The sequence below is a fragment of the Heterocephalus glaber genome, unplaced genomic scaffold, assembly GCF_053883595.1.
Source record: "Heterocephalus glaber isolate CG9 unplaced genomic scaffold, H.glaber_assembly_v1.0 deba00001465, whole genome shotgun sequence".
Lineage (NCBI taxonomy): Eukaryota > Metazoa > Chordata > Mammalia > Rodentia > Bathyergidae > Heterocephalus > Heterocephalus glaber.
This window is the reverse complement of record NW_028258312.1, coordinates 30719134-30736143: the sequence shown is the minus strand read 5'-3', so window position 1 is coordinate 30736143 and position 17010 is coordinate 30719134. Positions and strand designations below refer to the sequence as shown.

Below are 17010 nucleotides of genomic sequence, written 5' to 3'. Positions count from 1 at the left end.
CTTCTGTGATGCATGGTGCAAAATGCTGAATATGGTGTACTCTGTGTGTGTGTGTGTATGTGCATTGTGTATGTACATGTGTGTGCATGTGTGTGCAGATAGTGTGGTTACCAATCATAAAAGCTTTGGGTGAACACAGCCCTCAGCAGACAACCCTGTGCAGTACCACGTGTGTGTGGAGACATGGTGACCTTCTGCCATCTTGGGCGTACACGCTGTTTATGTGCTTCTACATTTTCCCAGAGGAACGAGAATTATACTGCCTAAAACTGAGTATCTAAAAGCGTATGGCGGGCTGGAGATTTAGCTTAGTGGCGCCATGCCTGCCTCGCAAGCGCAAGGTCCTGAGTTTGATCCCTGGTACTGGAAAAAAAGTATATATATTGATTTTAGTGAACTACTTGGAATATGTACCTTTCACTGCCACCTCAAAGAGGATGACTTTGAACTCTGTTGTTATTCAGCTCTTATCAGAAAGTATAGTTTAGGTGGAAGCTGACAAACTGGAGCTGTAGCCCAACAGCCAGTGAATTTACACAGGTTGAGCCTTCTGTCTGGCTCCAGGGTATTTTAGAAGATTCTCAGACTCTAGGTATATATATATTTGGTTAGTTTAACACATAGCATATATATCTTCCCATTTTTCTTCAGTTTCAGCTATCTTGTATACATATGCATATGTGAGGTATAATGTTACACACATATTTATAGCTATATTGTTTATTGACATTGCTTTATAACTATATTATAGTTGTATTTAGATTATTTAATAACTGTAATCCATCATAAGTATTTCTGTTAACACATAGCCCTTAAATTGTAAATGACTATTTTCCAATGAGCCTTTGTGGAAAAAAATTACAACCATATGCCTTATAACAAACATGCAAATTCTTCCTGTAGAACTACCTCAGTTCCATATTTAAACTCTAGATTTTGTAATCTCAAAAAACCCAAGCATATCCAGCAATCTATTTTCAAGTTTAACACCATTAAAAAACTCACAATGAAGAAAATAGATATGCTAAAAACCTGGTGAAAAAAATGATTATATATAACTTTTCATGATTATAATGATTATATGTAACTTTTCATTTAAAAATTGTATTAATGATTAAGCATTGAAACAGAATAAAAGACCAACATTTTGTAACTGATTAGGCCGAATTTCATATTTAAATTATATTGACATAAAATCATACATATATATGTATATATATATACATGCTGTATGTTTGTTTTCAGCCCAGAGCATGTAAAGAATTTTTCTGATCTCCAATAAATTCCTGGATAATAAAATACAATGTTTACTCTACATCCAGGAAGAGGAATGCACTTAGAGATTGAAAGTTTTCACATGGATTTTGAAAAGCGTATTTACATTAGGTCTGTTAGGTCCGGGAGGCACTGCATTCATTAAAGTATACATGTTGTCTCCAGAGTTGGTTGAATCTGAAACGAAATATTACTTTGTTAATATCTTTATTTATAATTTATGGCCAAGTCATCTCAGAATAACAGCTGAAGGGAATCTGGGTGCACACAGATATGGTTAGCAGTAGCATCTGAGACAGTCACTGCTGATGTTTGGAAACAACAGGACAGTTGTTTTCCAACCCCCAAATTATCACTGTGAGGTCATAAATCAGGTGTATAAGAGAAACACTCACTTCAATGACTTGGAACTAAGCAACATTGCTTGAAAAAAATTTACATTACAGTAAATTTAAAAAAACCACGATTTTCCTGACTTCTGGAAGCAATGACACATAAATATGACTAAAAGCTCTTAAAATCCAGATTCAGTAGCTTTTCAGTTTTCACTATTTCTTTAGGTTTCATGTACAGAAATTTTAAAAATAGGCTTTTAAAAAAAAGCTATGGTAGAATACCTTGGCTTAATTCCAAAAGAAGGAAATGAGAACAAGTCCAACTGGAATGGAAATAAAAGCCAGATTCCTTCACCAAATGAAGTTTGATAATTTTTTACTCAGTTTATTCTTGATTCATTATAATAAAATTAGCAATATACCCATGTAAATATATGTGACATTTTTTAGTATTTCTGAAATTTACATTTCATGTTTAGTGTTTAATTCTGGTTAAGTCTCTGAGTATGTGTTCTTACGCTGTGAAACTTGGAGTGAAACGCTAATTGTGTGACACCGAGGAAATATCAATTCTGAAATACAGCTCGTCTTCCTACAGTCACACACTTTTCTTACACAAAATGTGGTGGAGCTGTAGTTTTGGAAGGAGGGGTGTTTGAGAAGGTGTGCTCCGCACTGATGTGGGACCTAAGTTAAGCACGACTCGCTCTCTTCTCCCGGCAGCAGCCTGGGTGGGAATGAGACCACTGGGTCACCGCTGCTCCTGTGCGACCCTCAGGGCACGGCAGTGAGCTTGCAACTTTCCTGCACCCACAGCCCCTGCCGTCAGTGGCGCGTCATGCACTGGCTGTGACCTGTCACCCTCAGGACTGGTTTCATCTTTAGCTGAGTGCCAGCGGTCCTGATACACGGCTGGAGCTCAGCGAGGCCCGGCTGCTGTCCTGCCCTTCTCCGCCCTGGGTGCCAGCCTCTGTGCTTTCCTGCCTGGGACCAGCTTCCCCCGCGCAGTGCTTCGCCCTCTCCCTCCAAGCCTCTTCTCCCTGGTGCCCACCTGCCTGATTCTCGCCCTTAAGGCCCCTTTCAAATGTCACCTCTTCCATAGCTCTGTGTCCTGACATTTCAGGGTGCGTGGGGCTCCCCACAAATGGAGCCCACCTTGCATTAGGGTTAGGATTGTCTTTGTTGGATTTGCCTTCGCCATCCAGCTTGGCCACCCTAACTCACTGAGAGAAGGAAAGGGCTCTGTCTCACCAATCTTTGACCTTGGACAGTGACTCTCTGCAACCTTATTTTTAACTAATGGGGTAAATTCTCTACAAGGAAAGTTATCTTTTGGAGAATCTTGGACAGATTTTCAAACACATGAAATCTTTAAATTGGTTTTTAACTGTAGCAAATAGTCTTACTGATTGTGAAAGGGAAAATGGGCTATGTACTTTAAGTATGAAAAACTTTGATAAATTTGTCATTTTTAAAACCAATGGAAAATATAATTTCATCTGCAAAAGAAAAAAAACAGTAATAGGAAAAAGGATGGTATTTTCTAGGAAATGTCTGGATTCTTTCTTATGTACAGAAGAGCTCTGTAATAAAGCAGATGCTCTGCACCTATTTTGGGAGCTGGGGGTGTTGGCTTAATATTAGTGGATTAAGTCTAATAAAGGATGCATGTATAAAAAGTATGCAAAATGCTAGAAAGATATATTGGTGGCAATTTCTGACCTGAAAGGAGGAAGTGATAAGATCACCTATGCCCTGCAATGTCCAGGGCTGTCCAAACAGCCTTTACTCCTGTAGTGAAGTGTTTATTAATCACATGCTACTTTCATAAATTCAACACGAACTTCCCAGTAAGAATGTAAATGTAGGCATCATATAATTCTACCTTCAAGTGATTTCTGTTTCATTTCTAATGAAGCTAGATGCCCTTAGGATAGAGACCATAAAATATTTATAAATATAGGGCAATGAGCGAGTGAAGTAATTATCAATTTGTGTGTGTGTGTGTGTGTGTGTGTGGAACCAGAGATCAAACTCAGGAACTTGTGCTTGTCAGGTAGGTGCTGGAGCCACTGAGCTAAACCTCCGCCCCTATCAAATTTTTTGAAAATAAAAAGTTCAAAACTTAAAAGTTATTTTTACTGGTATGATTACTGATTTTACATTTCAAACATCCATATACCTTAGATTTCAACAAACCAGTTAGTTTTGAACTTAGCAGCAAAACATAACTAAAAATCTATTTACAAAAGTTTGCCATCTATTTCATTAATTAGAAGTCATCATTGATAGTTTTTGCATATTTCTTTTTATGCTTCTTAGATTTCTGCTATACAGACATATATGGATACTAACACAATTGTGACATATCGAGTCATGAGCATTTATTTTTCTATGTCATTGAAAATTCTTTGCTAATAATTTTGATGGGATTTAAATTATATTACATCACATATCATAAAAATTAATAATTTCACTAAAATTGAATTAGGACTGAAGGTTGAGTCTGTCTCACTACTGAGTGTAATGCATGAGCACCCTGTACACAAGTCTGGGACCGAATCTCTGACCACTTTTAGCACTAGGGCTGCAGGAGTCACACAGCAGGAGCCTCTCCGGGTCTGTGTCACCCGAGGCACTTCCTAGGGTGACAGCCACTGCCATCATCCATCTCTGAACACATGTCATAGTCTGTATCAAAGTCTCAAGAAGAATAAAATTATTGGAAATAATTATGTGAAATATTACGGGTATACTAAGTATACTTTAGAAGATTTAAGAACCTCTTCCTACTACATAGTGGATCTATTAGTGACTCAGTAAACTCCCGTGGATGCGTGGGTGGGCTACTGTGAGCTCATCTATGCCCATCCTAGGTGACAGGTGTGCTGGGGCCGACTGGCCATTTGAAATAGATCTGTGCATTTAATGTTTTACTTATGTAAAAACTGGCTAGGCTGTGAGATCTGGATCTTTTTCATAGTTTCAAGGAATCTTTAAGTTGGATAAATTATTGGGCAATTCACATAAATCAACACAGTATTCATACTGACTAAATCTGTTACCTGCACAATGGCAATTTTCTAAAGGACTAAGTAACTAGAAAATAGTTTCTTAAGGACTCTCCTCCTTCCTAGCTGCGGTCTCTCCCCAACTTCTCTAACCCTTGCAAGATCATGAACATTACGAACTTTATTTCAAAATGATGTCTGCAATCCATGGTCTTATTCCCCCGATCAAGTGTGCATGTAGCCAGTGTGATTACGGTACCTGCTGGGCTGGGCATGATGGGGGTTCCTGGGGGGCCTCCGCCTCCGGGGGGACCCTGAATAATCACAGATGTCAGGGTGAATACAGCATTTCATTAAACAGTGTAAGGAAAACCAGAATAGAAGTTAGACTCATCTCTACAATCATTTAATTTTTAAAAATAAAGGAACTCTTTTCTCTGTAATTTATTTTCTTTTAAGGCGCAATCAACATTATGCATGACATAATTTATCTTAACATGTTGAGTCTGTTTTGACAAGTTTCCAAAAACAATGAGCCTGAAACATCAATGTATTACTCATAACTTCATCACACCAGGTGTAAGGAGGTTAAGGAGAAACGACTTAATGGAGTCTTTATGAACCCATAAAATAGAAATAATTAATGTGTACTTGTGTTTAGTTTACTGCAATTTCCTTACATTTTGTATCACTGGTTCTCATAGGAAACCAAAAAGATATTTAAAACCCAAAAGATATGAATTTGGAGATTCACAGTTTATAAAGATACACTGCTGCCACTTCCTGGGGTCACTGCACATTTGGCCCCCACAGGCTGCTGAGAGAGGTCGCCTTAGTTTCTGTTCACAACCAGTCGGAGCCAGAGCTTAGGGAACTGTGAAGTCGCTCAGCAGCCCACAGTGGGCACTCAGGCAATGCATCTCAGAATTTTTCAGATGCCCTATGGGTAGTGATCAAATTAACTCTTATGCGGCAAAATTTTCACTTTATTGTGAGTATGTAAACATGACCTACCAATTATTTCAAATAATGTATGTACAGTATTTGCTATTTAAAAAATACCTTCAATTACTTTTCAAATAAAAATCTATAATTTCATGTTTAAGAAAACAGCAAGTTTTACCCAGATTTTCTTACTTTTATATAAACTGAAGAAAGTTAGACTTCCTGTGTTTATATGCTCGGGAACACTGAACATTAAGTCCACATGCCTAAGACAATGTGTGCTTCTTACTGTGTTAACAGCACACTGCTGCATGGGGTGAAATTCTCATTGGATTTCTTCCCATGCACTCTCCTCCCCAGTCCAGTTGGCTAACCCTCCTAAAATTCCTCTAGTCAAATGCTCTACCACTGAGGTAACCCCCCTAAAATTCCTTCAGGATAGATTTTCCTTGTTACGTTTTATCCATGCTTTTCTGTGAGGCATTTCCTCACAAATATCAAGACACATTACTCTTTATGGCGGCCTTGAGATGTGACAAGGTCATAATGTGCTGAGGGTGACAAGGTCATTTATGAGTTCAAGAGTTTATATTCAGCCTTCTAATTTAACTTCAGGTCTACAGATTACTGGAAAAATTTTGCATGTATTAAACAATAATGAGAAAAATAGGTGTTCTCAATTTCTAAGAATGGTGACAAACTAAAAGATCTTTCCAAATTACTGGATTCGCTTTGTGATTGGGAGAAGGCTTAACGTACCCAGGAGGGTACACATTGCACTCTGGAAGAGCTGTGAATCCAAGCGTCCTCTCCTAACTGGGGATGCTCTCCCTGCAATTGGAAAGAGAGCACAGCGCTGGCTTCTGAAACATATGCTGGAGTGAAACCCAGAACTCTGGGCAATTCTGGACAGATTGATAATGGTTTTGCTCATGAACATCAGCATATGTACGGAGGCTGGGAGATAAAACAACTCAAGATGTGCACTTCTCGGCCAGTACACAGGGGGTTCTCAACATCTGGACAGCTACTTCATTGCTCCATAAAATGTAGCATCAATTCTTATGAGCAAACAAACTCGAATGTACTTACTACATAATTCCCAGGCGAGGCGGAGGAGTACGGTATCTGGAACATGAACAAGACAAAAACATGTTTTGATTCATGGGATGGAACAGGGCTGACTTTATCCACTCTTCAAAAGTATCACAAAGGACAGTAAAAGATGAAGGAATCCATAGCTTTATAAGTGATAGAGAACTGAGTAACTGCACATTGTCTTGGCTCTACTAGGAAAAAAATGAAGATTTTAGACAGAGAGATTTAGACAATCACAGCTTCAAGTTATATTGGCTTTCATGTCAGTTGTACACACGGCTTGATACTAATGATTTGTTCTGTAAATAGAAAGATATATACTTGGAAAGGTAATGCCAGGAAACCAGAATGTTTCAAACTAGCAACCTTTATAGATAAACTTCTAAACTATGTACATTTTAAAAAATTATAGTTTACTATATTCATGTGGTATGGGTAATACCTGATATACAGGTCTCACTTTTCCCTATCCAATTAGCAAGGGAAAATAATTTAAAAAATGCAGAGTGGGGGTCAGATGTGGGCAACAAATTCCCTTTTCTTCTTCAAATCAAGCTCTTAAACAGGCTCTTTTATAGAAATTAGAAGACAATAACACCACATTGCTGTGATAATTTAAGCCTTGCTGCTGTCCTGAGACGACACACCCTAAAATAAACAGTTCAAGGGAGCACTGGAGTGACAATATGGAAAAGTAAAGAAACATTATTAAAGTGAGAAAAATGAAAGAAATTGACAGACATTTATAAAAAAACAAGCAATCAAATGTTTCAGAGGTCAGTCTGATGAACACAGAGTTAAGCTCTCCTATTTGGCTGGTAGGTGGGTCACCCGTGTCCTTCAGATAAGGACTTTGATGGGAGTGGAAATGGGCTGGGAGGTACTGGAGTCCTGTGCAGTGGGTCCCAGTCTCCTGCCCAGTGCACAATGTAGGGTTGAAGAAAGACTCAAAGTCAGAATTAAAGAAGACAGTGGGGAGCCAGGATGGCCAGTGCTGAGCAACCAGCAATGGCCCTGGTCAGTCCAAGCCACTAATTTTTATTGGTAATCAAGACTGGGGTAAAAGGGAACTATGTGTGAGGACATGCAGTTGTGCAGGTGCTATGGATACTAATGCAGGCAAGGTGCGTAAAGGACAAGATAAAGCATTCTCGAATTAGGATGAGAACAGACAAAATATAGGGTTGTGATTAGAACCTTGTCCTTCTAGTAAAGAAGGTTTTAGTCCTGGGAATGGAATTTGGGTGCAAGTTACTCTGACCTCGGCTACTACGATATCTCCTATTGAGCCCCAGAGCATCACAGGCCATTTCTCTGGTCTCTGCTGTGGGCTTTAGTGGGAAGGTCATGGTAACCTGCATGCTACCTCGGTGCTGAGGTGCTTCTATGAGTCACGTAAGCTTCAGTCAGACTCACTTCTTAGAATGAACCAATTGAGGGGTTAACTCTTCCCAGCCTGCACAGCTCACAGCCTGGCTCGGGCAAAATCGATGGGTGGCTCCCCTACAGGGAGGTCAGTCGCAAAAGCCTCATCTGTCACCTGTGTGGCTTCAGGAGCTGTACTGCCTCGGGCCCATAGTTCATGGTCTAGAGCAGTGGTGGGGACAGAGAGGACAATGGGGAGGTGGCCTGCGAGCCAGGAAGAGCTGAGAGCAGCTGTCTGCCACCCACCCCTTCTGACTCTACACGGGGGTAGGGCCTGGGCTGATGGCTGTCTTGAGATGTGGTCCACGGGTTCAGCATTAGAGGGATGTTCCAGTCAATGAAAGAGAAAGATGGGAGGCTCACTTGGAAGAGCAAAGAAGCAGGGTATGTGAAGAAGAGATGAAATACAGAAAATGGAAGGGTTAGCACTGAAGAGGAAGAATACTTCTCTGACTGAGGCACGCAGGAAGAGCTTGGACTAAAGGTCTGATGGTATTGAAAGTAGAGGGTAGAATCTGAAGAGATTCAAGTGCAACTGTCCTTATTATTTTTTCAGTCAACTATTAGACAATTTTAGTTGGTAGAGAAGGGGCCAGAGATAACACAAAGGCCTCAGGGAGACAAATAAAGAATTGCAACAATCACTGCAGAAAGCAGGAGTAGTAGCTTACTAGGGAAGAATATATAACCTGCTGGTCGACCATCAGAGAGCACTTGGCTGAGGGTTAACAACATAGACTCCAATTACAACACACCTAGCTCAGTGTGATGACAGAAGAGTGCACTAAACACAGTGAAAAAACCAATGGTGTTCTACCAATATACTGCAAATGTAACATCCAAAAACCCAAACCTCCTTTCTATCCTCTGGAGATGACTTTCCCCTACATTCCTAGCTCTGCTGTGTCATAACAAGTTTCCCAAAAACTTGGATGCAAAGACTTGAAATCACATTCAAATTTCTCCTTCTCTTTATCCCCAGATCCTCTAACTCTGCCCCATATATCATAAAAAAATACCCATTAGGATGAAATGAAAGATAAATACAGAGATGTAGAAGATAAGCAAAATCAGAGAGCTGGAAGGTCAGAATCATAGAACTACAAGAATCGGTTGTTTGACAAATGAGGAAGTTGGGATCCAAGAGCTGCCACGAGGGCCCAAGTGAACCATTCGGAGTCCTAGCGCCCATGGTCACGCTGCTGCAGGGAGGCCCAGGGAAACCCTGGCGGCCGACTTGGGCTGCAAATTTTCTTCCTCTGTGAAGCCTCACCCTACCTTATACTCCCTGGTTAGTTAGAAATCAGGAAGGGCAACAACAAAATATTATCTGTGCCAGTGGGAAGGTAAATAATGTTATTTTTCAGTGCCCTTTTAAAAAAGTGAGCCTCTCCTTTATAGAGGAGCACCTAGTGGAGTAGCATATTAGTTATTTCCCTCCAGCTGAAGTGCTGTAATACAGCAGCACCTCACTTTTCCCCTTACAGGAACTCCTACTTTCCTCTCCCTGTCAAGTTGGCAGGTTACAGAGCACGATGCGGTACTGAACGTCTCCCCTCTTCTGTGGTGAAGTGGATCCACTTACTTCCACTCCACATGGTCTGTATGGGGCCAGGGAGTCTGTGTGTGACTGGGTCTGCCGACAGCATGCTATACAGCTGTTTCACGAATGAGCAAGAGCTATTTTCAGTTCTTTTGCTTAACCGATAGAGTTTTATTCTGTTGGCATAAATCTGGAGCTTTACTCTGGCTTCTTGCTCTGATGAGGGTAACACAGAAGCCCCGATGACCTGATTGGAACTCTGGGAACCAAGTGTGTCCAAAGTCACAGGGAAAACTGGACTTTCCAGATACACAGAGCAGTAATCTTTTCCCAGATGAATTGCTTTTGGTTGATTTTCTGTGTTTTGTGGTGAAAAGTATTTCTTTTCAATAAAAATGCTTGGTAGTGATTAGTACTTGTTGTGTAGCCAAACCAAAGTGCACACAGTTCCTTGTGAAAAAGATAAAAGAGGAAAAACTAGAATTGGTAGGTTTGTAAATAAACTTCCAGGCAAGAATCTGAGACCAGGAGGTCTCATTCTCAAAGTTAAGGAGGTTAAAAATAGACACTTGCATTCATATTTACAAACATAGATTTGTCCTTAGAAATGTTTCTCTTGCTGTCATAAAAGAGTGGCAAAACCCAACTTTGACCAAAACACTGTTACAGGACGATACCGTGGCTGGCGAGGCGACTCAGGAGTTTACTGCTGCCAACGGGAGGGGTTTCCCCTTGGGGAAGTGTGTGAAGATGTGGATAGCAGCAGGACCTGGCGAGCTCTGGTGTGGGCTGGGGCTGAAGCACCTGGTGGACAGCGGGCAGATGCATGGGTGTGTGTCCGTGGGAGTGTGCAGTGCGAGTGTGGACACACGGTGCGCTCAAGTTCCAGGGCCTCAGGGCTGTGCTGTCATGGTTCTGAGCACCACTCTTCCTATAAGACCTTTCCAGGGCTCGGGCTGGGCTGGTCAGGACAGCCTGCATGCTCAGACCATGGCGTGTTCCATGAGGACACCTGGGCCAGCTTGAAGGTCCATTTCAGTGCTCTAAGCCCACCGAATATAACATTCCTCGAAGAGGAACGAGGAAGAGAGAAATCCTTTGTCACAGTGGAAACCAACTCATGGAGCAGGAAACCCATGGAGCAGGAAAGTCAAAAATAGAAAATGTCTATTTGGTAACCAATGAGGTTTAAAAAAAAGGTGATTCATTTAAGAATCACCAATGGATGCCAAAAATACCTGATGAAGGTACAAGGAGAAACAGCACGTTTCCTGTATTATTTTTTTTTAAGACATGGCCTTGCTATATACCCCAGGCTGGCCTTGAACTCAACAGCGATCCTCCTGAGTCCTGGGATTATAGGCATGCACCACCATGCCCAGCTCCTGTAGTTTTAAATCGTGTTTGCAAGTTAATTAACCAAGGAGAGAACAGTAGTTTTGCAGTTTTAGAAATTGGATGAGGAAGGCCTTAACCAATGTTCAAAATTAACATGGCCAGTCATGAGATAAGACAGATGGTCAGTGCCTCCAGAAATGATGCCCCAGCAAAGCACAGAGCTGCCTCTGTGGTGTTTCCACAAAACTTACATGGCACGTCTAATCGTGAGTGGGCATCACATGAACCAGCCCAGCAACTGGCTGCAGGCAACATAGCTGCAGGGTTCAGAGACTCAGAACAGCTGCCGAAGGGCCCTAGGTTCGGAGGCAGAGACACAGTGGATCAACACGTGGGAGAAGGGGCTCTCTTTTGTTATAAATATCAAGAGACAACTGGCAAGTTCTGAAGAAGGTCTGTAGACTAGAAAATTGCATTACACCAGTGTAAATTCTCCTATTTGATGATTTCTTTGCAGTTAGGAAAGAATGACTTAGTTTTTAGGAATACACACTCAAGTATGTAGGGGTAAAGTTTTAGGGAATGTTAAGTGTGTCCAAAAAACATGTTTATGTAACGGGAGGAAATGATAAAGCAAATGTTTCACAGCATGGAAGTCTGGGAAAGGAGGAATGGGAATTCTTTGTACCATCTTTGCAAGTTTTCTGTAAATCTGAAGTTACTTCCAAATAACAGAAAGCATACCCGAAAATAGCAAAAATAAAAAGCCTGCTGTAATATGGTGCCGGGATGAGACACAGATGTCCTCTACTGATACGCACCGAGTAGCGTCTGCAATGTCAAATACACACAGGACATGTGCACAACCTGGCCCTGAGAACACGGATGAGCACTGCAGCACAATCAGTGGCATTGGGAAAGTCCTCCATGCTCGCTGCTGTGGCACTGGGCCTGCGCCCCTGCCACACGGTCACCAGTTCCCAGGATCTCGCCAGCTCTGCAAGCCTTCCCTCCGCACACGGGGGTGGCCACTGTCTCCGGTCCCCACACCACGAGTGAGGTGCTGTCTCCTCACATGTCCCCAGACACCTGCAGGCCGCTGCTCCCCACCGCTGGGCTGGCCACATCCCACTCCAGACCGGCTGACTGCAGCGTGGTGTGCACAGCCCCTTCTCGCTCCTGGTGTTTCTCCGGGTCTAAAGCCTCTCAGAACTGCTGGTCTGATACATAGCCTTCTCTGACCATGGTGCTCAGCTCCGCAGAATCCTGAAGATGTGGGAGGGGGGGTCCCTAAAAGTTGACAATCACCAGACTGCAGAGCTCCCTTTGCACCTGCTCCCGCACTTGGCGAGGATGCTCCGGGGACAAAGCCCCATTCTTAGCATTCACTCCCCAGCCACTGCCCCTCCTGAGTGGCTTTGGGGGCCCTCAGCACTGGGTAAGTGTATCAAAGGGTTTGTGCAGGGCAACAGAGGGAAGGAGGGAGCGAAGGAGGCTCTTACTTCTAGGTGGGAAGCTGACCCGCCTCAGTAAGGGGGGACAAAGAGGCAGATAATAGAAACTCTTTCCAGACTCCGGTACCCAAACTACTGAGTTTTCAGTGTTATAAAAATAGTTTTGTGGGGGACAGGAAAGAGGGGAATGGAATTAATATGAGAAAATGAAAAAAATGGAAACAAAGCCTTTGCAAATAGGGAGGGATGGAGGTGTTGGAGGGCAGGGGAAGGGGGAAAAATAAGAATCAAGAGAGATTATGTACAGGTACAGATGTCCATTGACGAATGTCATCGTATTGCATATCTAAAATGTACCAATAAAATAAAAATAGCTTTGCACAACCTTATGAGCATTTATAGGAAGCTGAAAGAAGCGTATTTTGAACTGTGCAAGCCAGAGATCAGCTGGTTACAGCAAAGAGCAAGAAACAGACACAAATGCAGACTCTCATAGGGCACAGAGGAGAGTTAAAAGAGTTTCGGAGGCGTAGTCACTCACAATAGAACACAGCCCAGCAAAAGGGTATTTTAGGGACTCATGGAAGGGCTCGCCGAAGACCGGAGCGCAAGCAGCATCACCGTTTCCACCTCGAATAACTTCACTGAATTAGAGAATCTCATAGCTGTTAAGACTATGAGAAAAGCAGGCAACAACAAATTAAAAAATTTTCTTAACAAATCCAACACTTACTTTATTAAGAAGAAAGTGATTTCTGCTTTAGAATATTTCTGCAGGGGATTTGGGGTGGTTTTCCCTAGACTGCACACGCCTCATTTTCCACTTTCTTGAGGTTTGCATTAACCTTAAACAATAGGTGAGTTTTTTCCTTTGTTACCGGGGATTGAACTTGGGTCCTTCTGCTTGCGAGGCAGGTGGTGGAACAACTGAGCGAAGTCCCTGGCTCTCCAGCAGGGGAGCTTTAATGAGCCGTCCGGCCTCAACGCGCCTCGCCTCGCACCCTGGCGCCGCGCACACCGCACAAGCGCGGGGCACTGCATTCCCTGTGGGCTCACAGGCTGCAGAGCTCGAGCTCAAAACCAAGAAGGAAAAGAATCTCTAGGACCATGAAATCAGAATCATATTAATTGAAAGACCGATAGCTCCATTCTCAACCCGCACATACATTTACGGGGCAGTAATAAGAGAAAAATATGTGTGCAGCAAAGCAGTGCCACACAGGTGTGGAGGGCTCCCAGGCGTCAGGAAGCAGGAGTGGGAGGGTGGCGACTTCGCTACAGCACACAGCCTCTCTCACAGCTCCTCTTGGGGTAGCCCGAGAGCGCAGCCAGGAGTGAGCGCACGAAACATCCCCGTATCACTGGCGCCCTCTCAGGGAGAGTGCGCGCAGCTCACAGAAGATCAGACCGCTTTGTGACACACACGCCGCTGCAGAGGCAGGCGCAGTCCACCTGCAGCACACACCCCAGCTGTACTTCTGAGAGTCTCTGACCCACAGAGAGTGCATGCGTGTGTCCATCAGCTCTTGAAGTGAAAAAAATCACATAGTTATAAAAACGATGCATATTTTCCTAAGAGATATACACAACTTTTTGTGTGGTTAAAGAGGTTAATATAATGGATTTCAATGTTTTCAAAGCAACAAGTTTGTGTTGTTTTTGTGAAATGTTACAAAGTGCAAAAGAAAATTATATATGTCTCTATATATATACTCACTGAATTGGCATTTGTTGGGTTTGGCCAAGGTCTGCCACCACCTGGACCCCTAAAAATTAGATGTTAAAAGAAATTTTAAACCATGCTTTTAATGTTTTTTAAGTTACATACAACAAATCATAAAATATTGTTTAGTCACTATGCAATTCTAGTTCAACACTGAAATTATTTTCTTTATATTTTCATAGCTTTTTTTATTCCTTAAATAAAAAAGTTAAACATTCCATGAAAGTTTTTCTCCCAAATAAAACTACTTTTAGTAAGGCCAGTTTTATTTTAAAATTAAAAAAATTTTTTAAAACAAAAAATATTAATCACACAAATAGTACATACATGTATCTAAATCAGTATGGTACTTCTGTAGTAAATGAAATAAATATAAACTATAACTTGTGACACAAATATAAGAGCCACCTGTAGCTCATTCAAATAAACTTACTGTGAATTATATCTGTCTCCATTTATCTAGATAATGACTGCTCTTTTTCAGCTACAGATAAACAAATGTACATAAAGGGTATCTAAAGTTGTCTCCTTTTCAAAGAAAGTATCATGGAGTATCAAATACTTTATATAACTACATATCAATCTATCTTTTAGTGCCATGGATAACTTAGTTAATGTAAGTGAAGAAATCACTTTGTCATCTTCATAATTTTAATTTAAGGTAGTGGCTAGGAGAAATCTTAGAAAAACATGAGGACTTTTATGCTAATGTATGCCAACATATTACTTCACTTTAGGACAGGGAGTGTTTTGTATTCCATACCTTATAAGGACATAAATGTTTTAAAACAAAATCAAAGGCCAGTTAATTAAATCAAGGTCTTATGTTGTAGTACTAAATATACCTGAATAAACACTGTCTTAGGAAAAGCAGACTAACGCAGCTGTTCTTCTGCAATTAAGACTACTCAAAATTCTCCTTTCCTCTAACCGCTAAGATAGTGAAAAGTTTGATTTAAAAAATACATCCCTTATTCTAGAACCCTTAGGCCTAAAGTACTAAATGTTGGATGGAGAAGCTGTCCAAGTCAGCTATTACAGTACCCATGTTTGTTTGGAATAGTTAGGACTTTTAGTTTTATTTTGGGGTTCTCTAGGGGTGTAAGCAGCAGAAAGGGGCATGGGTTCTGTCATCAGAGCTGCTAAGGATGCCCAGCACAGCTCTGCCCAATGTGACTTGCAGAGCAGGGGAAGCGGGAGAACCGGGTGGGCAGCAGTGGGCAGGGCCTGGTACTTCTTAGGAGGCTGCTGCCTAACTTGGGGGGCAACAAGGATCTCACGATTAATGCCTGAAATTAATGCCTGGTTTCGGGACTTCACATCTGGGATTCAATGTCCTGATGGACATGGAATGATGCAAAACAGGGTATGTGCTAATCAAGGAAAACATCTGTGGAGTAGGATCTGGCCACGTGATTTGACATAAACTAAAACACAATAAGGAAACTGGGAAATATTTATGTTAAAGTAACATAAAAAAATCTGTATCATTGCAAAAATTTATATTCAGCGATGATATTTAACTAACGAGCCCATAATTTTGAAACATTATGACTGAAAAAGTACTACATAAGATGTATTAGATAAGAATATTTTTTAAAAAAATTTGTCTAATAAATGAACATGTTAAATCAAATGTCAAAATAACTAAAATTTTTATTCAATAAACATTAAATTAAATGTTAAATTTATTATGTTATATATAACAAAATACCTTTTATGCATTTTAATTGTCTAATAAATACTAATCTAGTTTCAGTATACCATGCATTTCATACTTCATTTTCCTATTATGAGATAATGTGATAATAACTGATATACAAACGTTTTTGCAGACAGTGCTGAATAAAATGAGTTAGTGAACGATTTTCATGGAATAACTTCTCAAACTCTGTAATCCCCTCCTTTTGTAGCCATCGGTATCATCAGGAAAATAATCTACATGCACATTACTTTGAATGGAAATTTTTATGTAAATATAATTTGAAATAGAATCAGGCCAGTGTCAGTAAAAAATTAAGAGAAAAATTAAAAAAATTTTTGTGGTACTGGAGGTTGAACCCAGAAAATGATGAGCTACAGCTTAGTCCTTTTTTATTGTATTTGTTTTCCTTTTTAAAATTGTGAGCCAGGGTTTCATTAAGTTTCCCAGGCTGGTCTCCAACCTTCCCCAGCCTCTCAGGCAGCTCTGGCCACTGCACTTGGCTGAAAAGCACAAAACCTAAAACAAGTCTGCATTTCTTAGTAAAGATGATGATTTTGATGGACTCAAAGCAACTATGACCATCAAAAATTCCTCTTTTCTTCTGTAATTCACACTCATTTAAATTACTACACACACTTTATAACTTTACAGGATAAGGTATAAAACAAGATCCTTTGAAAACCTTCTGTCCTCTTAGTGTCCATAAAATAACAAGGTATTATAAGTTGAATTGGAAATGTTTTAATACTTAATCCTGGATTCTTTGGAAATTTGTAAAAACGTAATTAATTTAGCAACGTACCACATTTCAAGTTACTTTGAAAATATAACCTATAATGCATTTGAAAACATTTATAATTCGGCCATAATTCATAAATTCTACTTTAAATCACTTAAACTAACATTAGGCTTTGACTTCTGAAGATACAATACCAGTTAAAGAAATATTGAGAATAAACTTTTAATTTTAATTGAACTTCGGTTACAGCTGCTGTCAGCATGGAGTATTAACTGTAATTACTTCAGTGGCCATGGCTGGGTATTTTCTTTTCAGGGTTAGGCATTTTTGACTGTCATTGTATTTTCAAAGCAAATAAGAAAGAAAGAGGCATCCAAACATGACTCTCTCAACACATAAATATTTTAAAATAGTTTAAA

At 40.7% G+C, this 17010-nt stretch overlaps 1 protein-coding gene across 10 annotated transcripts in view; it reads right to left on the bottom strand.

The window, feature by feature from the left end:
• The window catches only part of Ssbp2 (single stranded DNA binding protein 2), a 274706-nt gene that overhangs the window by 16259 nt on the left and 241437 nt on the right, over positions 1 to 17010 (bottom strand). For all 10 annotated transcript variants that reach the window (XM_004841630.4, XM_004841629.4, XM_087180753.1 and 7 more), the window contains 4 exons: positions 14142 to 14190; positions 6659 to 6694; positions 4881 to 4935; positions 1382 to 1452 (listed from right to left, as the gene is read on the bottom strand). In XM_004841630.4, coding sequence (XP_004841687.1) covers positions 1382 to 1452; positions 4881 to 4935; positions 6659 to 6694; positions 14142 to 14190 — 211 coding nt within the window. The remainder of the gene's footprint in view (positions 1 to 1381; positions 1453 to 4880; positions 4936 to 6658; positions 6695 to 14141; positions 14191 to 17010) is intronic.